The sequence below is a fragment of the Condylura cristata genome, unplaced genomic scaffold, assembly GCF_000260355.1.
Source record: "Condylura cristata isolate star-nosed mole 26May11 unplaced genomic scaffold, ConCri1.0 scaffold00001, whole genome shotgun sequence".
NCBI classification, from domain to species: domain Eukaryota; kingdom Metazoa; phylum Chordata; class Mammalia; order Eulipotyphla; family Talpidae; genus Condylura; species Condylura cristata.
In genome coordinates, this window is record NW_004567102.1 from 13,172,341 (window position 1) to 13,193,827 (window position 21,487).

A 21,487-nucleotide genomic window follows, 5' to 3' on the forward strand; every position below is an offset into this window, starting at 1 on the left:
CATGGACAGAGCCACTAGCAGCCTAGGCACAAAGCTGAACCCAGGAAGAACTCAATAGACATTTTAATTTATTTTCCAGAGCAGAAAATTCACCCAGCTAGACAGGACTTTATACTAGATTCCACAATGAAAGGACAACTGTGGCACTAAATCCCGAGAGGTCCTTCTGTGGGAAGGGCCAGGAGCGGCAGATGGAGGTAGCTAAATGAATATTAAAGGAGCATTTTTGTATTAATGAAAATTAAGAGGTTCTAACAAGGAAGTTCTCACTGTCCTCTATAAAACAGAGAGGGACTAAGTGTCAAAAAAAAAAAAAAAAAAAATCAGCGGTTGCCCCAAGCCAACTACCCAACTGGGCAATTTCCTTCTAAATTTTGTTTCTGTGGCAATAACTGAGAGAATAAAGCAAGACTTTTTCCAAAGTGAATGGAGTTCCTGTTTCTTAGCACCTTGAAACTTAACCAAAGATTTAATTCCCCTCTACCTCAAAATTTAACCATTGGAACCAAAAAGCACCTCCCTGGAAGCTCCTTATCCTATCCCAGAGCTGCCTCCAGTTGAATGACTGTGTTCAAAGCAAATTTTCAGTTTACAAGAGTATATTCATCTTAATCAGACTGGGGAGTGGGGCGTGGGGGAGTGGGGTGTGAAAGATAGTGGTGCATTTCTTGGTTACCAAACTTAACTTCATCTGGAGTGCTATAGAAAAAGAACCTCCACTTATAATGATACATTTGATATTCTCTTCCCTATTCACTTCAGCTTTCTTTTCTTTTCTTTATCCTCTACTTGCAAAATTTGTCAAGTCACTCTGGGTGCGGCAGCTGCATTAGCTTGAGGAAAGAAAGCCCATCACCATCTTTTGGAAGCCAAGTTCCATTTGGCAAGTACAGGCTGACACATCTTGTCCCAATCTTTCCAGTGCCAGGACCAGAACCAAGATGATGAGGAAGAGTCTCTGCTCTACTTCTCCAAGAGCCTTTGTCTCTGGTTTCTAAGAGCAAGTTTTAGAGAACTGCAGTGTTCTGGAAGTTTGGAAAACATATAAATAACCTAAATGGCAGTCTAATGCACTTTGCACATTCTGAGAGCAGAAAAGAGAATAGGCCATCTCATCTGACCGTAGAGTAGTAATCAGGAGACAGAAGCCACTGAGTCTGCCCCCACCCCCACACCTGTGCGGAGCTGGGCAATCCTGTTGGACCCCCAACCAGGAGGTGGGTCTACAGAAGCATCTCAGGAGCTGCCAGCAGCAGAGTGTGTGTGTGTGTGTGTGTGTGTGTGTGTGTGTGTGTGTGTGTAGGGCACAGGGGTCTGGCATCCTACAGGTTCTGTGTTTCCCTAGCATCTCCAAGGTTCTGCATCAAGTCCTGATCACTGAATTTCCGGAGGTCCCCCAATAGTAGACAAAGTCCACCTCCAAATTCCACTGCACCCACACTCTTCACACTCACTAAGTAGATTCTTCTGTTCTTTGTTCCTTTAGAGTAACTGATCAAGTTTCTAATTAAAGTGAAGCTCAGGACTCTTTAAGCTGCATCAGACCAGATAACCCACTTTAGGCAATGTGGCTCTAAAAATGGACCTTCAAATTACCTCATGCTACAGGAGGCAAATTCAACTCCTACAAATAGAGCAAACAAACAACAACGGCCTCACCTGTCACACTGGGCTGAACGCTGAAATGACATTTGTGTAAAGAAAACACGCTGTGAACTCATTGGACAAACATTGGTTGAGGATCGACTATGTATGTCCAAGTCACCCTGCTGATGACAGAACCTTAACTTTATTCCAGCCTTGTGGAGTTTACTTCAAATTAGGAGGGACAGAAGCAACTAATTGCATCAGTAATTACTTAGAGTTGAGATTACTGCCAAGAAGGTAAAATACAGAGCCTTGTGATAGGGGGCTGAAGGGGCACTTCCTATCTTGAGGATGTTTGAGATGTTCTGGAGCAGTTCCGAAGGATGGAGAAGCAGAACTTAACTCTGTGCAGGAGAAGTGGAAGGGATTGGGCAGAAGAAGGACCAGAGTAAATGCTAGAAAACTTGGCGTAGGGGCTAAAAAGCTTGGGTGACTCTGCCTCAAGAAGCAACAGTGGCTCCAATTAAATTTGGATAAGCTCGGCATTTTTTGCGCCTACTCCAAAATGCAGTTAGTCATCATATATTTATATGAGAGGGTGGGAGCAGAGAGAGAGAAGAGGCATGGAGTCACCTTTGTGAATAAAATGGTAGCTGGTTGCAGACTGGAAGGTGACAGTGGCATGAGGGAGGTAGATAAGAAAACTTACCTCCTGTGAAGGTGGGAGTTGGGAGTGATCTGAGCTAGGGGGGTAGCTATGAAAAGGGGAAAAGACGACAGAGTTGGTGAATGATGTAGCCTATGGAAGGAGGAAGCAGAAGAAACAACAGTTTTCTAACTGGATTCAAGAGAGCACAGATAACACAGTTCTCAAGGCAGCACCTTGGGCTAGGATGGTCCACCTAGTGGAGGAGGTGGGACTCCAAGTTCCCAAGCTCTGTTTCAAACGCAGCAGCTCTGATTTGCCAGTTCGCTAAGGGAGATTCCAAGAAGGAATTATTGGAAGGTAGGTTGAATCTCTAAGCAAGTTTGAAAATCACAGGGCTAGAAGGACCACAAACAGCCTTCTAATTCCAAAATTGATAGTTACATCCATCTGAGTTATAGGATGGAGGAATTGCTCTGGGATTCTTTATCCTGAAGCCCTGAGGAGAAGGAGGGATGGTATGGTCCCGTTCTTTTCACAGACACACAGAGGAGGCACCTGAGAAAGTTTTTTGTTTTTTTTTTTTTAAAGATTTATTTATTTGTTTATACAGAACTGGGGTACAGGTCAGAGGCTCAGGGGCGGCGAGAAGCTTCACCAGAGACAGAGTGGGGAGCAGAACAGGCAGATCTAGGAAGTACACTGCTGAGGGGAGCAGCAGGCGGGCCAGGAGAGGTCTGCCAGCCATGTGGTCACCTCTGGGGCAGGCGGGAATTGAACTCAGGCAGAAGTGGCTTTAGCTTCTCAGCGCTGTGCTTCAACCCGCTGCGCCACCAGGGAGGGCCGAAAAAGTTTTTTTTATCCCTCCTAAGGCTTTTAACTCCACCAAAGAATCATGATTTAAAATGAGATTTTTCCATTAGCCTGATGGCAACCCTCTGGAAAATGAAAAGGTACATGAGGTAAAAATCCTTCCTAAAGATAATTCTAGTAGTGATGCATTGGAGAGTGGAAAGGAAGTAGACCAAGTTCAAAAAGAATATACAAGAATGTTTCTTAAAACAAACTTAAATGATATCTAAAAGCTAATGTTAGCGTAAACCTCTGAATAAGGAGATATTCATTGAAAAATTTAAAAGAGCAGGCTAGAAAGTCTAAAGTTGCACCTGCTACCAAGAAACTTCATTATCTCATAGAAGCAGAGAAACTAAGTGGGATACTCACAAAATCCTCAAATGCACATTAACACTATCTGGGAGGCTTTTCTTAAAAAGTCACTGCTTTGGCCCTCCCTGGTGGTGCAGAGGGTTAAAGCCCAGCACTGAGAAGCTAAAAAGCCACTTCCGCATGAGTTCGACCCCCGCCTGCCCAGGAGGAGAGACTACATGGCTGGCAGACCTCTCCTGGCCTGCCCGCTGCTCCCCTCAGCGGTGTACTTGGTCGATCTGCCTGTTCTGCTCCCCACTCTGTCTCTGGTGAAGCCTCTCGATGCCCCTGCACCTCTGCCCTGTACCCAGTTCTGTATGCACAAATAAATCTTAAAAAAAAAAAAAAGTCACTGCTTAAACCTATCACCTAAGATCTTTGATCTACAATGGAGCCAGGAATTTGCTTTGCTTGTTTCACATCTTCCCAACTTTCTCACCTCTGATTCTGAGAAACACTTTGGAGAGAGCCAAAATTCAATGGGTGGCAGGGGGTGCTCTTCCACCCTCTCCTGGCACTTCTTATTGTTTTCCTATTGTTCCTTTTTCATAATTATTTTTATAACAAACATAAGCATTCTTGTAATAACTCTGACAATGACAAAATACAGGATACTACTGAAATCTCTGCTGAAGTCCATCCATCCCCAGAAAGTCTGCTCATTTTGGAGTACATCCTTCTACTTTCTCAAGTGCTTATACATTGGAAACACATAGGTACTTGAAGTTGAACAGTTTCAGTTGCTTTGGGTTTGATTTTACAGTTCTAAAGGGGACAGACCATACACATGAGTGATTGCTTCAGTCATCTTCTCTTACTACATAGCTGGAGTCTCTCCATGCCAGACACACTTCACTCTTTATCATGGTTACATTCTCTTCAACTGTATGGATCTACCTGAATTTAGAGGCTTCTTAATGAGAACGTGTAGACTGTCAGTATATGCATGCATTTTTTTCTATATTCCATATTCTCCCACTCCCTCCTTTCCATTCAGTTTCCACCCCCTTTCTTCTCTCATTTCCTTCCTACCCTAGATGACTTAGACACAAACACATGGTTTTCAGTCTTCTGAGAATCACTTTAAGTCAAAAGACGTCTCCACACTACCCAAAATATGAACCTCTACTCTAAGATTCCACTCTATTAATATTAATTCCCTATATATGTATTTTCAACTTGAATACCAGTTCTGATGTAGAAAGAATATTTGGGCCAATATTTAGAAAATAAGATGTGTTTTTGTCAGGCTCTGCATTAGCATCAACAGGCTCTTATTTTACTCACTTGTAAAAATTAGCAGGTTGGACTAGGTTGTCCTCAGCTCTAACCTTCAAGATACCTGTGATTGTTTGTCAAGGTTCATTTCTCCACTAAGCCTTTAACACTACTCCTAAACACCCAGATTCCAAGCAGATGAAGACACTCTTCATCATATTTCCGGTTTGTGTTCATCATTTAGGTGCCTAATTACATATTGTCTTGTAATGTGTGCTGATGGCCTCCTAAGTGTATCTATTCATCTTCCCATAATGATTATAAGCAGTTCAAGTTCAGGGACAAGCGTGGAGATTACATTTCCGCCCATGTTCACCCACCTCAATAATGAAGATCATGGAAACAAACAAAGCAGTGTCTGAGACAGGAGCCAGCAAACTAAACCCCAGCATGCACCTTGTTCTTGTAAATACATTCTGTTAGAACCCAGCCATTCATTTAAACATTGCCTCTGGCAGCTTTCATGCTGCAGTGGCTGAGTTGGAGAGTTGTACAAGAGACCGTTTCCCCCTTTTAGAAAAATGATGTCTATCAACACCTGTGGTGAGCAGTCAAAAAAGAGCTGTTTAAAAATGGAGGAATGGGGAGGTCATGTACAGGAGCCTCACATCTCTTTGGAGAATCTAGCAATAAGTACAGAAGACCCAGCTTCCTTTCCTGACACTCCAACTCACACATCAGACCTTTGTTTCTTGATGCAAACACTCAATCATTTCCCACAACTTAGGATAAGATGCAAAATCTGTCACAGAGACCTGATTTCTCTGAAATGTCATAGCTACCTTCTTTTCCCCAAATGAAAACTGCTCTCACAATCTCCATTCATTCCCTTGTTTCCTATAGGAAATGAAATAACTACCACAATGTTGTAGTTCCACGTTTATGCATTAGGCGTGTCTTTCCTTCTGGACCTCATGCTCCATTAGGGAAAAGCGTCTTTTTTTACATATGGATGCTATCCAAGCCCACAAAGATGATACCCAAGTCATCACATACCTGAGAAGTATTTGTTGAATAAATTAATGCAGACCATAAATAATTAGAAGCAGCCAATTAAAGTGTGGTGATAGAGGGGGTTGCTGGAGGAGCACAGGTACAAAAAGCCAAGTGTGAGAAAACCAGAAATTTCCACATCGTAGCCGCAATAATGCAAGAGATAAGTAGTCTGGCTTCCTTCAGTGTCTGGGCGTAAAGTTCATTGCACTTCCAAAGACCCAAAGGACATCACTCTGTTTTAATAGAATCATAAATGGTTTACAAGAATATGTTCAGCATGGACTTAAAGATGACAAGCAAAATAATGAATTGAAAACACCTCCTCTCAACAAATGACACTAACTTGGTGCTTAGAATTATAAACAGCGTCATGAGGTTATTCTCTAGTAGCTAAGTTCCATTCTAGTTTAAACTCTGTCATCTGGAAAATTTTTCTTTTCTGGGATACTTATTTTATCAACAATAGACAGATGAGCAAGTATGAGCGCATCAACCCAAACATTAGAAGATTTGGAAACACCATAAATATTTACCGAGTGATCAAAAGGTAAAAGCCAGGACAAACCAAATTTCAAGGGAAGGTAGAAGTAGCTTTAAAATGAGCCCCCCATAAAGGCTTCCTAGGTATCCACACTCACCCCCTCCCCCGCATCCTCCCCCCTTCCCAGTGACCCACAACATATCACAACTGCCCTATTGTCGCTTCTAAGCTAGGGCACAAAGATAAGAAAATGAATCTAACTGAAGAAAAGAAATACTTGGAGGTGCTATTACATGAGAGTGATAATGGCTATTAATCTTTAATAATTATTTTCCCATGATCTCATCCTTCAATGAATGGGGGGGGGGGGAATTCCTTGCAGCTTACAGTACAACTTATTTATCTCATTCTTGTTCTCTTTCAAATTCCAATAATATTTAATGGAGAAATGAGCAAACTCAAGTCAGTAATAAACCTCTGTCTACTCATAATGGAAAAGCAGAAAGACCTCTATAGTATTGAGCCTGTTATTAAAAAAAAATATAATGCTGCATATAAAATGAATATTTTAAGAGGAATCTTAGTTACTGTGGGTATCAACACAAGGACAGGGAAAGCAAGTTATTCCCGATATAGTGACTATAAAATATGTTAATGGTCAAAAAACAAAAACCAGGCACACCCAGAAACCCCCAGAATTTCTGACCACCTTATTTCAATATTACATTAAATTTATAATAGCAATCCACTGACTGCTGGGAATTCTCTAGATCTGAAGGGGAAAAAAGAGCGCAGGAAGAGAAAGCTTCCACAAATCACAGAACAGTTCCTGGTTACATTATATAAATTCAGTCAGCTCTTGCATTTCCTACTATCTGTCTGATTAAAAAAAATCTCTGTTGCTAGGGCAAAAGTAGAGACTGTTGTGAAAGCTGGCAAATACAGAGAATGCCAGGGCTAGAATATGCTGACTATAGGGCTGGAAAGAGACAAGCTCAAAGGACACTGGGAAAGGGGAAAAAAAACAGGCAAGACTGAGCCCAGATGCTGTCTCCCTTGGAACTACAGTGCAGAAGAGAGCGTGCATTCAGCATTTAGACCCTGGACCACCGAACTGCATCTCCTTTGTTGATGGCCATGCCTATCTGGAAGGATAAGACCCTCACCTAGGAGACAGGAACCTGACATGGGAAAAGCCGTATTATAAATCAGACAGTGGTAAGAGTTTGGGGGACATAGTCTTCTGTGCTCACTAAGAATTTATAAAATCCTAATACAGACGAAGGCAAAACTAACCAACACCAGCCAGAGCAGCAACTCCAGCATCAAAGTATAAATAAAGTCTGTTAGCCTGTAGTTGCTGGGCAAGCCCTGCACACTAACTGAGGAATCTTGGCAAGTGACTCAAACTGTATCCCTTTCCTTATAAGAATAGTGAGATGGGCCCTCCCTGTTGGCCCAAGGGGTTAGGACGCAGCACTGCAAGCTAGCTGCAGCCCCGTGCAAGTTCAATCCCTGGCCCCAAGGTGACCCACATGGTGCAGCAGACCTCTCCTGTCTTGGCCCACTGCTCCCCTCAGCAGTGTACTTCTGCCTGTTCGATCTGCCTGTTCTGTTCCCCGCTCTGTCTCTGGTGAATCCTCTCATGGCCCCTGCACCTCTGGCCTGCACCCCAGCTCTGTATGCATAAATAAATCTTAAAAGAAGGAGAAGAAGAAGAATGAGATAATAGTAATGCCTACTCTCTGGGTTGTTTTCAGAATTAATCATTAATTCAGATAAAGGAGGTAAAACATGTGTGATACAAGGAACTCCATAAATGTTATTTTAATTCTCTTCCCCCCGCCAACTTGTCATTTTATTATATTTTAACTTCATTCGATTTTGGGACAAGAACATTTTTTTAAACACAAATATCCAATTCCTGACAAATTTCTCAAAGACTGGATTTTGAGAAGCTGTAATGTTAAAACAGACCCAATTAGTCTTAGCACATACTACCGCACAAAAGATACAGACAGCATGGCAATGAGTTAAAAGAAAGACAACGGACAACTGGCTTTTTAAAACAGATTTAAAGTATAAGCAAGACCACAGCAAATGAGAAAACACAAGCGATGAGAAAAAGGATTTACTATTAATAAGTACACGTTAGACAAACGGGGCAGAATTTGAGCAAGCATTTTCCAGAGCGACTTTCCTTGATGTAGTTCCACAAGATGTTATGGGGTAACAAGATGTTACCACGGTGATTTTAGAGTCTAAAATATGGGTAAACAAGCTGGCCAGCTGCCTGCTTTTTTTATAGCCCACAAGCTAAGAATGGTTTTTACATTTTACATAGTTGGAGGGAGATATTTTACAACAAATGAATTCAAATTTCAGCATCCACAAATCAGGTTTTATTGGAACAGTCACACACATTCTTTTAGGTATTGCCTAGGGTTCTTTCAAAGTAAAATGGGAGACGTGAATAGTTTCCAGTTTGGCTTACAAAGCCAAAAACATATCAAGTTCTTTACAGATCGTTTACAAGTCCCTGTGTCTAAAAGTTAGGAGCTACTCCTGATTGTAGCCCTCTTGAAGAAGCAATTCATTTAAGATCAGCCTGCTGATGGGGCACTAGGAGGCCCTGCAGAAAGGCTGCAGAAAATGGGATAAAGTTGACTCCAGCTCTTTCCAAATTTACTCACTGACTGTACAACCTTTTTCTCACACCAGGTGTATAAGCATCCCGTGGAACAAACACAATGATGTAGTTCTCACCAGACAAGATACTAAAATCCAGAAAAGTCAACAAATTCAACATTTAAAGGACCAAATGTAAAATTCATAGAAAGCAGAATAGTTTAGTAGCCCAACTGTAAGAAATCAATTTCTGACTATTGAAAAAAAGTCAGCAAAAAAGAAGATATTCTCGGGCCCTCCCTGGTGGCGCAGCGGGTTAAAGCACTGCACTAAGAAGCTTAAGCCACTTCCTCATGAGTTCGATCCCCGTCTGCCCCGGAGGAGATCCACATGGCGTGGCAGACCTCTCCTGACCCGCCCGCTGCTCCCCTCAGCAGTGTACTTCGTAGATCTGCCTGTTCTGCTCCCCACTCTGTTCCTGGTGAATCCTCTCACCCTCCACATCTCTGGCCTGTACCCCAGTTCTGTATAAATAAATAAATCTTTAAAAAAAAAAAAAAGATATTCTCAGGCACAAAATTGAGGTTATGAATAGTAGCCTACATTTTTTATTAAATATAAAAACATTAACAGTAGAATGTGAAAATGTCATACATAGGTAGCTTTTCAATAACCAAAAATGCAAGGAATACAATCAGATAAAGATAAATTCCACTCAATAGCTGAGACAGAGGACATGAATAATTATAAAGGTAATCATCACATGGATAAATTTATGGCATCCCTACCAACTACTGAAATGCAAATTTACCCAATGAAGTACACTTACATTTCTATATCAAGGCAGCATAAATAGAACTGAAGGAGACTATGCTAAGTGAAATAAGCCAGAAGGAGAGACAAATACCGAATGATTTCACTCATATGTAGCATATAGAGAAACAAAACAAAGGAACTGACAAGACTAAACCAAAACAAACCTTAGAAATATGACTGCAGCATTGAAGCTACTAAAAAGGGAACAAGGATGGGGGTGAAGCCAAAGAGGGGTGAGGAAGCAATGGCTTAGGGTCAAGGACTATAGGTGGTGAGTGCAGTGTGGTGACATACACATGAGAAAGTGTGACTCTATTCCCCTGTATCATATACAGTGTTGCAAATCAATGTTACCTCAGCTAAAAAGAAAAACAAACCCCCAAAGAGGCAGGATAAATACATTAAAATTATAAGCTCCATCAGTGGCGGGCTTATGGGGGAGAAGGCACATTTATAGATGGCTGGTTGAGCTCTAAATGAATTCAGTTTTTAGAGAGGCAGTCTGGCAGCAAACATCAAGAGCCATAAAACCATTCATTCGTTTCCATTGACCCAGCAATTCCACGTTAGCGAATACACCTCAGTAAAACAACTGAAAAGGACAAGAAACCATAGGTATGTACAGCGACAACTTCACTGGTGCTGTTTACGGTGGAGAGCAGTGATGTCAAGCCAAGCATCCCACAACATGATGTGCAGGACACCCACACAAATGCCCACAGAGAAAATGGCAGGTTCCAAGGCTTGGCTTGATGTGAATCACAAATAGCTCGAACTTACTAACTCTCATCCAAACGGTGAATTCTCTAAGCCCACTTAAAACTCCCGCCTAAGCCTTCTTCAAAGTAGTGAGATGCACAAAGTCTCAACTCAGGAACCAGAGAGGCAATCTTGATTTGTCCTCCTTCAACTTTGCCTGCTCCTGCATAGCTCACCAGCAGTAAATGGTCTCACATCTATTTAGTAGCCATCTGAATTGGCCCCACCACAAAACCATCATCGCTCCTATGAACTACAGCATAAGATACCAAGTGGCCTCTGTTTCTATGCTTTTTCTCTCTAACCCATTCTCCAGAGTTGGTCAGCAATCTTAAAAAACAACAATATAATTCAAGCCATACTACAACCCCCCTAACTCACCTATGCTAAGGTACTTCAAGTGACGTGTTCACAGTTTAAAAGGCCTTGTCTGACCTGGCCCTGCCTACCTCTTCAACCTTAATCCATGCTCCCTTTTGGCCTTATTTGTGGAATACCAACCACAATGGCCCTTTCCTACTCTTTGAAAATGTAGGTTCTTTCTTACCTCTAGATCACCCCCCATGCTGTTCTTTCCTGCTGGCATGCTCTTCCTTCTGTCCTTTGAACCCATAGTCCTTCTTAAATATCTCCCCTTCTGTCTTTCCTGATCAACTAAGAACTCCAAGAGGGAAGGTACACAAATAGTCTTTTACTCTAATAGATCCAGGGACTAGCAAAGCTGGCATTTAAAAGACATGCCATAAATATTTACTGAATGGATGACAAATACAAATACATTGCAAAAATAATAGAAAATAACTACATAATGAAAAACAGAATACAAGCATGTACACATGGACATTATACACACTTTACAAAATGTTTGTATACTATCAAAGAATAGAAATACATTGAGAAGACACATAAAGAGAGCTCCATATCCAGTACATTCTTCTAATCTGCCAATTTGTTTAAGCTAACATGTTCTTTGTTAATAACTCAAGTACTGAAGTTGTTAACTAAAGTGTTGAAATGTAGCTCAAGTTCCAACCACCCTCCAGCTTGTCTAGAATGAATGAACTGTTAGTTTAGAACAAGATCCTCTGGAAGTCATTCAGCAATCATTAGTTATTGCTTAACTACTATGTGTCAGAGCGCTGAGCCAAGAACACAAAGATGAATAGCACATCATCGGTCATCTTTGAGAAGTTGAAATGGAATAGCAACATAGGCCCTGCGCATTCCAAGAGATGAGAGAAGCACACCCAAATCTTGTCTCATCTGGTAAATTTTCTCTAGAGCAACCACACACAATTGAATTCCAAGAGGAGAAAAGAACCATTAATTTCTAGAAGGAAGAGTAGGAAGTGAACAAGAACTAGCTAATTATTCTGGAAACTTGCCACTATTTGCTTTTGAATTACTTCCCCCACCCCACCATATACATAACTTGCCCAACCATCCTACCTGCCCTAATCATGGTTAAGATGACTTGACCATACCTAGAATGAAATCACATCACAGTCTTATCTCAAAGGTTCTTTAGAAAACAAGAATTCCAATCTCTTTTCCACAACCAGGTGATTGGATTTTCTCTCACCATTGTCTTCTCTTGAGTCTTTTCAGTGTCTACAACCTATGAAAAGATGTTTAAAAGCTTGGGAGAAAAGTGCTACAAGTGAGTGTGATAAACCACATACAAACACAAATCATGAAGTTAAAACAGTTTCTAAGAGACCTGAAATGAAAAGTTTAGCAAGAGAGATATTAATAACAGGTGATGCAGGACCAAGCTCTTGTCCTCTACAAATAATCAGGTTGGTGGCAAAGAAAAGCCTAAAAGGTCCTTAAGCTCTCTGGATAAATGAGTTGAAACTACATTGCTAAGCAGAACCAATGTCACAGTTACTCACTAAGCAAATATTTTTCAAAATGACCCAAGTAGCAGGAAAGCAAAGCATCCATTCCCTATTTATAACATTTCAATTTGCAAGAGTATCTTTCCATCTTAACCATGGCACCACTGGCCGTCAGAGTCACACCACAGGAAAATTGTTTGCCAGAGACTCCACACCCTCCCCTTTCAATACACACACACACACACACACACACTACTCTTACTTAATAATTGGTCACTTTGGCTAATCTATCAAGTATCATCATAAGGGAGCAGAACCGCTCACCAACAGAAAGAGAACCACTCCTTTAACAGAAAACAAAACTGGGTAAATAAAACTTTCTAATCCCCTACCTAAGACTTGGTAGAAAGAACAGTTTTTACAAAGCCACATGATCTAAACTTGAATCCTCTCTCTAGCAGTGTCCTATTGCATTACCACAACCTCTCTTAAGTCACATTCTCTTATCTGTAAAATGGGCTAATGCTACTATGTTATGGACTTGTAAAACTTCCTAAGATCATTTGTAGAAGGTGTTTGATGCAATGTCAGTAATAAGTACTTAGTAAATTAGAGTTTGTAATATCAATAGCCATGATTAATATTGTCATTAATATTCTTCCACCGGGGACACTCAGTGCTAATGCTCTCTTGAATCATCTCTCATCTGATTCCCAGCTTCATGGACTCACTCCTCTTCCTGTTCCCAAGTCCATTAACCTCATGTTCCTTCTCCCAAAACAGATTTGCAAACGCTCCAAGCAACTGAACCACTAAGCAGTTCTGGTGGCAGAAGAGCAAATGGAAAATTATGTAAAGATCAGATAATGAGTCTTGCTGTGACTTAGCTTACCAAGTTTCCTCCTTCTTGCTTTGTTTTTGTTTGCTTTTTAATTGAGAATAAAGTCTTAGCCACTAGCCAAGTCTTAGCCATAATTTTCAAACATTCTAAAAGAGAAAATGGGTCTTCAGGGTACTCATATTTACCTTGTCCTGTCCAGTCCCATCTGAGCTCCCTCTGAGCACAATTTTCCCACCACTACTGCAAATATCTTTTGCCCCCCAAGGTCAGGATGTTGATATGCAAAATAAAATAAAATAAAATAAAATAAAATAAAAATCCAGATAGCCAGATCCAGGAAAATGAGCCATTCTGGTGACCTTTAGTACCTCTCAAGAAGACTGAGGTCACTACTGCTATAAATCAATAAATATCAGTGACCAGAGCTCTCTACAGCCCCACGTCTAGTGCATATTCATGGACATCTGCCAGAAGCTCTGGGCTTGGCCTCAGGCTGGAAATGGGAAGTGGTAGGAAAGCCAGCATACAAGCCAATTTAGGATTCCTGTTTCTTTCTTAGTATTTGACAAATACAAACACTGAGTAAAGCAAAGTCAGTATTTATTCATGATCTTGCCCCTCTTCCTGAGGAATCAAAGCTCAGCAGCTATTTCTCCAGCAGCAACATAGCTCATGTTTTACTAAGTGGGGATTCAATTCCAGGGACCAGGTTGACTACTGCTATGACTTCAGTTTTCATTCTGTCAAACAGACCTATCTGTGCCTGATGGTCCAGATTGAGTCTGTTCCAAATGGTCATCGGGAACATGCCCAAAGGCTATGAGATACCCTGGGTTCCTCTTGAGGCAGAAGAAAAGCACCTGAGTTTTCCAGTAAGTATGCTGGTGACCTGGCATCATGGGAATTTGCCAGCCCTGCTTGGGAGAAGAGGGCCAATAGAGTATTAGCACTTACTGGAAAATGGCATAGCAGTTTACGCAATGAAAAGTCACTCAATTCATACTGGCCCCTAAATAGTCAGATGATACATCTGACCATTTCCCATCAACAACAACAAAAATTAATCAAGTTTACTTAAGCCAATGATAGTTTACCTGTTTTTAAAAGAGTCAGCTAAATACAAAACCAATTTGCATCTTGACTAAGGAGTCTCCAAAGAGGTTTTACCTCTCATGTTTGTGAATGAAGCCAAGTGTAAACTTAAAGTGTGATGTCTCACATTCTGATGTACAATGCAGAAAGTACACACATCTGCTTGAACTAGCTCTGTCTTCATGCTAACTTGTCCCTATCCAATCAGAGCATATTTAGAAAAAGAAGCTTTCTGCAACCTATCCTAGCAGTTACGGATTCATTGAGCTGACCCTGTTCCGTTTGACGAACTGTCCAAATTTAGCCATGCTAAAATATATAACTTAACCAGCTGTTAGATCTACTCCTACTTATCTCAGGGTTTTCTGTCTGTCTGTCTGTCTGTTTGTTTCCATTACAAGGAATTTACTTTCCATTACAAGGAATTTATTTCTTGCTGATTGGCCTTGCTTGTGCATTTTATTCACACTGGGATTATATTTGGGATTGGACCATAGTAAATCTACCTTTTTGTTTTTAGAAACAGCTGAGATGAGAAAGCTCTATTCCTTTCTGTACATTTTGACAAGGATGAAGAGTTGTGGGATAGGTTAAGAACACTGTTCCATGACCCTCCCTGGTGACACAACAGGTTAAAGAGCATCACTATGAAGCTATGGGCAATAGCCACTGCAGCATGAGTTCCATCCCCAGCCAGGGAGCTGACCCACATGGCGCAGCAGACCTCTCCTGTCCAACCCATTGCCTCCCTCAGCAGTGTGTTTCTATCTGCCTGTTCTGCTCCCCACTCTGTTTCTGGTGAATCCTCTCACCCCCACACCTCTAACCTGTACCCCAGTTCTTGTATGCATAAATAAATCTACTTTTTAAAAAATGCTGTGTTCCAGTACACCTGTGTTCCTTATTCTCATTATATCACTCTCCCTAAGGTATATTATACTGAGACTCGGAAGGGTTTCATTTCTCTGACATTCAGACTAACAACATCACTTGAAGAATTTTAATGATTTTAACATTCACATTTGTGTATTACTTAGAGTACATTTATCCACTGATTCCATCTGAATGGTGAAACCCCAGCAACACTACTGATGGGCATGTGCCTTTTATACAGCGTATAAACTCTGCCTATCGGGCAAGAGCCAAATCCCAATTATTCCCTGAGTTCCCACTGCCTAGGACAGCTTCTCTCACACAGCAGGTAATCAGTGTGGATTTGAGCCTGCAAAGCAAGTCACTTTCCCAATCTGGGTTGTTTTGTTTTTTGTTTTTTCCCCCCTCCAGCTTTTCCTTCTAGTTTTCCCACTCCAGGAATGTGATGTTAGGTATATAGAAAGGACAAGGTCTTTGGAATATAATACGAGCTCTAATTCAAATTTCCACTTGAACTTGCCACCAAGTGCATTCAGGACATCAAAGAGCTGTGTCAAGATATAAAATAATTCACTTCAATAAAGGGAGGCCAGGAGGGGCCCTAAGCAAGCCATCCTATCTCAACCACAGTGACAAACACTACTTGATACTTTCTAGACAAGCACCCAGCTCATATAGTAAATATCTGGAATTCACAAAACAATGGTTTCCACAAATTCATACTTCATTTCCTTATCAACGGTGGTTCCCTTCTCTTCTAACTGCCCACTGCCAACATGCTCTCTCTTCACTCAAAGCAAGTTCTCTGAAGGCAAGCGGATACTTCGAGTGTGTTATGTCATACGAGGCAAGTCCTTCTAGGGCTTTCTTTAACAGTGGCACAATCATAAAAATTCTTGTTTACCTTACCTCCAGACTTTTGAGACACATAATATTTTCTCTTTCAGTTCGCGGTTTACTTTATAATATCATGCAGACGCCGGAACTCATCAGAGATGGAAGTGCAAGAAGCAGGAATCCTTTTTTTTCCCAAAAGCACTAATGTAGTTCTCATTAATGTTCTGCAACAAACCAAACCACCCAGTGGGCCTTCTCTGCTGTTACATTTCATCATCCAGCAATTTGGAGTTGTGAAACACGCAGTGGCACACGAGTGAGGGAGAGCAGGAGCTGGGGCTTCAGGCAATCCAGGGTTCCAGCCCCAGCGCTGATGCAGACTGAATTACCAATTGCAGTTGGTCACAAATTCAAGTCCTGGGGTCCAGCCCCACATCTCTGGGCTGTATGATGCACAACAAAGCAAATGAAGCTATTACAGGTTCCATTTTCTCATTTGTAAAATGGAGAGAATATCACCTTCTTCACAGAGATGCTAGAGGTAAGTGAGGCCCTGTATGTAATGTACCTTGTACATAGTAATTCATATTCACACATGATCAAATTAAACAAAAGTGTGTATATTAGTGTTTTTCAAAGCTTGTGGCCATTTCTCTTTCACACAGTTAGCCTAGCATGACAAGGAAAAGTATCAAAAAAGATGACAGTGACAAATATTACCATACAAAAGGAAGGTACCTGAAGGTCAGGCTAAAGAGGACACTGCTTGGGGGTCATAATTTTTTCAATCAAACTGCAATATATGGGCAGGTCACTAACCTCCCATAGCCCAAGACAACGCTCTTTGCACTCTGTCATGTTTACCTGAGCTCCAGTATCTGGTATGTGTCATTTTCACATGACCAAGAATCTCAATGAGATAAATAATCCTTAGAACAATGTGATGAGATCATTTTATAACTAAACAAGACCAGATCTGAGGACAAGCATTTATATAGTGGGATGGGGGAAATAAAAGACATTGCTTCCTCACCCCGTTTGGAGTATGGTAGCCCCATCTCCATCTTCTTTTGGACAAAGGGGTCAACCCCAGGCAATTCCATGACTTTAAGTGGAGACTTTCCATTATAGTAAGCAGGAGAATAAGTAGGCCTGACTCGGTTAACACCTTGATTGCTTCTAAGTTCCACTATAAATTTCATTAAAAAAAAAAACAGAGAGCTAAATTTCAAGTCTCATGTCTTCAGTTGCAAACCCTGTGCACAATTTTTAGGTAAACTGAATTCAATAATCTAAGAAAAAAGCTGGGCTCCCAAATGGTTAATGGGACCTACATTTTGATCAAATTAAGACGTTATTTTAAGCTCTTAGTCAAGCTAAACAGTAAAATAAATGAAATATTGCATTGACTTACGATTTAATTTGGGTGTTAACTATGAGGGACATGATGATTAATTGTACTGCCGGGGTTGTGTAGCCAAGAGGTGGAGTAAAGATGCAGATCTAAAACTGAGGAGGAGGAAGTTCAAAGATAAATCTAGCTCCACTCACACTAGAATCAAAGTACCCTGAAGAAAATGATGAATCCAAGGTCACTACTTGGAGGCACACACTGCTTACCACCTCACCACATTTGCATCAAATATACAAATCTTGACTTCGTCATTACTATAAATGGGCAGAAAAGTCTCTGGAAGGGACACTGGGACTTGCCTCATTATAAATGCTAACTGCACCAAACTTTTCTTTAGTTTCTCTCTCCCTAAAACCCCACACTGACACAGAGAACCAGAGTGTCTGTAGGATGAATTCCCAGGCCATAGCAACTGCACTGCCCTGGGATCTAAGCAGATCTTGGCTAGCCAGGCATTGAGCCCTTTTCGGGAAGGAGACAGCAGGCCTGCTTTTCCCTTCCACAACGACCCTATCATGAAATAGGCTCCTGTTTTTGTTTGGTTTTTAGTTAAGAATCTCCATCCTCCCTGCAGAGAGGAAAAGGCTTGGGAAGCTTATAGTGGTTCCAGGGTTTGAGCTCAAATTTTCTTCCATCTAACTCCCCAACACCACCTAACATTTGGGAAAAAAGGGGAAGGGACCTACCCGGGGAAGTTGGAAATAAGTTTTGGGTCAAAGGTGGTTTCAGGTTTTGATCAGGTAAGTGATGGAGGAGGACTAGTTGCAAGACACGCCCTAGAGCTGAAAGCAGCTTGGGAACTGAAAAAGGAAGCTGCCACACCCTGTAGGGTTTCCAACCTGGCCACAGGTAAAGAAGAGATAGGAGAGACGAGAAAATTCTCCGTCCTTTATGTAGATCTCTCCCCCCCCTCCCCCCACTTGAGTGCCAGCGCGCTGGCTGGCGGCCGGGCTTTGGAGACGCCTAAGAGTGGTTCTAAGGGTTCTTTATTCCGCGTGTAAACATTAGGACCCACCAGAGTTGGGGGGTGGGGGTGGGGGAGGGACACCTTGCACTCTGCTAAAACGCTAGACGCCGATGCACCCAGCGGTCCCCAGTGTCCGGCGCGCACGGGTACCAATCTCCCACTGCGGTAGCATCCCGACATGACACTGCAGCTGCAACAAAGCGGCAGCCACTATCAGCCCACCGCGTCCCGCACTGCATCCCCAGCCCTACACCACACAGAGGGGCTGCGGCCCTCCGCGGTGCAGGTGTGGGAAGGCGGTGGGGATACTAAGAGGTCCGAGTAGGGAATAAACCTCTGAAATGCGCAGGAAACCCGCCGGCCACCTCTAGCGCCTCCTCCAGCGCAGCCAGACTGCAAAGAAAACAAATCATCCTCATTCCCTAGTCCCAGCTAAACCTGAGGCTCCTCCAAAACACCAGTGGGTGCCCTCAGTTGTATTGCCTTGTCTTGCAAGTCTCCTGTTCCAGCTGACCGGATCCCGCGCCCCAAGCAGCCCGGGGCCCGGGGACCCGCCCGGCACTGGGAAAGCAGCGTCTTCAGCTCCGGCGTAGCCGCCGCCCCCAGTTCCCTAGAGCGCTCACCAGGAGAAGGGAGCCGGCGATCATCGTGGCTCCAGCGATGCGGCTGCAGAAGGCGAGAGCGGTGCGACTGCTAGCAGAGGTCCCCATGGCTGAGTCCGGGACTTGCAGGGGCGCTCTGGGCGCGTGGACCTCCGGCAGCTGGAATCGGCGGCTGCTTCTGCCCAGCGCCGCATCCACCACCGCCTCCCGGGCCGGGAGCCCATCTACCTCCAACACCCCATGTGCAATGCGGCAGCCGGGCAGCCGGAGAGCCGGGCAGCCGGGCAGCGGAGGGAGGCGGCGAGGGAGGCACCGGGGGCGCTCAGCACCTGCCCAGACGCGCGGCCGCCGAGGCAGGGACAGGCAGCCAAGGCTGCAACCCGCGCCTCCCGATGCTCTCCTCCGACAGCAGCAGCGGAGAACCAGGGAGGTGGGCTGCGCACGAAAGAGCAAAGGAACAACTTCCCATAGCGAAGCCTCCAGTCACTGCCAACAGCCCTCCTCCTCTGCCCAGACCGGCCGGCTAGGGACTGAGTCTGGTGGCCGCCGGGTGCGGGGACACACGTGGTGGCGCCGAAGGGGCGGAGGATCAGCCCTTTGTGATGTCACCAGGGAGGAGGCCGGGCTCTTTGTGCATTTAGAAACGGGAAGGCAGTCCAGGTGGAGAGAGGAGGAAGAGGGCGCCCCTTGGCGTTTGCTAAAGAAATCGCAGTTGCTTACTAACCCCGGGGAAAGCACTGCGAAGCATGCACACCTCAAATGAGTCTTTTTCTAACAAGATTCCAAGTAAATGAGTTCTAGGGCAGACACCTTTCTTTTGTTTATGACACAGTGATTTAAAACAGTTAACGACCATAAAGGAATTAGACCAACTGCATGCCAAAGGGAGACTAGTGTGTTTTCTCTAAAACTTGGTTGCGCATTAGAACCGCCAGGAGAGTTTAGAACATATATTATTGTTATCTGCTGCAATTCCCAGAGATTCTCATTTAATTGGAACTGAGCGGCCTGGGCGTTAGGGTTTTTTAAAGTTCTGGAGATTTTAATACGGAGCAAAGTTTGAGAACCTCTGAGCTAATGAACATAGATAAGGAATCCAGGCTAAGCATTCACAAACTTGAGTCTGCACATTGGCTGGGTGGATGGTTTCGGAGAGGCCTTGCAAAACCTTGAAATGTGTCAGCAGCTAATTAAAGGATTTAAGGTTTGAATTAGATTATTACAGAGACATAATCACCTTTCCACACAAAAGAAGAGTTCATCTGTTTTAAGTTCCAAATGTTTTTGTGGGTTGTGAGTAGATAAAATGGGAGATAGCATTCTGCTTCAGAAGAACACCTAGAACATTATCTTGGGTGTCTGCCATGGTCCACATTTCTGAATTTGAGAGAGGATCTGTTATCTCTTTCTTCGCTTCACCTGGGGGAATGCAAACTCTTGACTTGATCAGAATTGATCAACTTGGCCATAAACTAGGAACTAACAGCTTCTGGCAAGTGGCATTCAAATGACCACTTTGCTCATCAGATCCACACCACTCACTTGTGAGCCTAGGGTGCCAGGCTTTTCCTAGTTTTCCTCCATCCCTTCTATTTCAAGATAGGGATGCTTTTTCAAGTATCTTCTTCAAGATCCAACACTCTGTACTCATGCTGGTAACCTCTTAAGGCAGAAGAGCCAACTGTTCATTTTCTTATGAATTAATATGCTGTGGTTCGGGTTTTGTTCTGTGCACACTTAGCAAGAAGTTCAAAATGGAAATAAAGATTAAGTCCGATCTATTCTTCCAAACATGTGTCAGTAAAGAAGAAAGATTGTCCATGAATGTGGGAAGGAAAGAAGCAATACAGTCTCCGGTGAAATTCAATTAAGTTTAAGAAAATATTGCTTTTAAATGTGAAGTTTGGAAGAGAGGGTAATAGTTGGACTTGAGTCTTTCTAGCTAGCTCCAGGAATTTGAAAGGTCAAGTGTATATGTTTATAAACCACAGTTTCAATTATATTTTCAAAATTCCATATTGTTAAGGGGAAGGATGTCCTAAAGGAACTCTGCAGAGTTTTGAGGACTCCACCCCCTACTCCAGTTTTCAGGACTCTATCCCCTACTCCAGTGATTGGAAACTACAACTCCCAGCAATGCCAGGGAGAGAACTGCGAGGACCCAAGGGTGGATCTAAGCAGGCATCCTGGGACTTTTGGGGATAAATAGGGCACCATTTTCTACAGCACTCTCTCACTCAGAAATGGCTCTAGGGACTGCGGACTCAGGGTTTTCAGTTAGTTCGGTACCAGAACTCCAGCTCAGCTTAGAGGGTAAGATATTCCAGTTACTTTGTATCCCTCTCTCTTTCCCTGGGTTGTTTTCTTTTCTTTTCCCCTTTTGTAAATAAACCCATTACTGACCCTTTTGTGTGTGTCTGCAGTACAAATGAATTTTAAGCACATGGGTGAGGTCCCACAGACAGGTGGCCCAGTTCACACTGGGGAGTCCTGTAACAATATGACTGGTCAATATATTTTTAAAATAAATTACATAGGTATAAAATAATGGGGGGTTGTCAAATCAAGTATTTAATATTTAGTTCACTTTAATGCTTCACATCCACTAACAGTTCTCAAGGCA

General features: G+C 42.8%; 1 protein-coding gene across 1 annotated transcript in view; it reads right to left on the bottom strand.

Moving 5' to 3' along the window:
* Positions 1-19,416, bottom strand: part of TNFRSF21 (tumor necrosis factor receptor superfamily, member 21) — a 67,312-nt gene extending 47,896 nt beyond the window's left edge. Inside the window, exon 1 of the mRNA XM_004673550.2 lies at positions 18,886-19,416. Coding sequence (XP_004673607.1) covers positions 18,886-18,972 — 87 coding nt within the window. The 5' untranslated portion in view covers positions 18,973-19,416. The remainder of the gene's footprint in view (positions 1-18,885) is intronic.
* Positions 19,417-21,487: the final 2,071 nt, after the last annotated feature.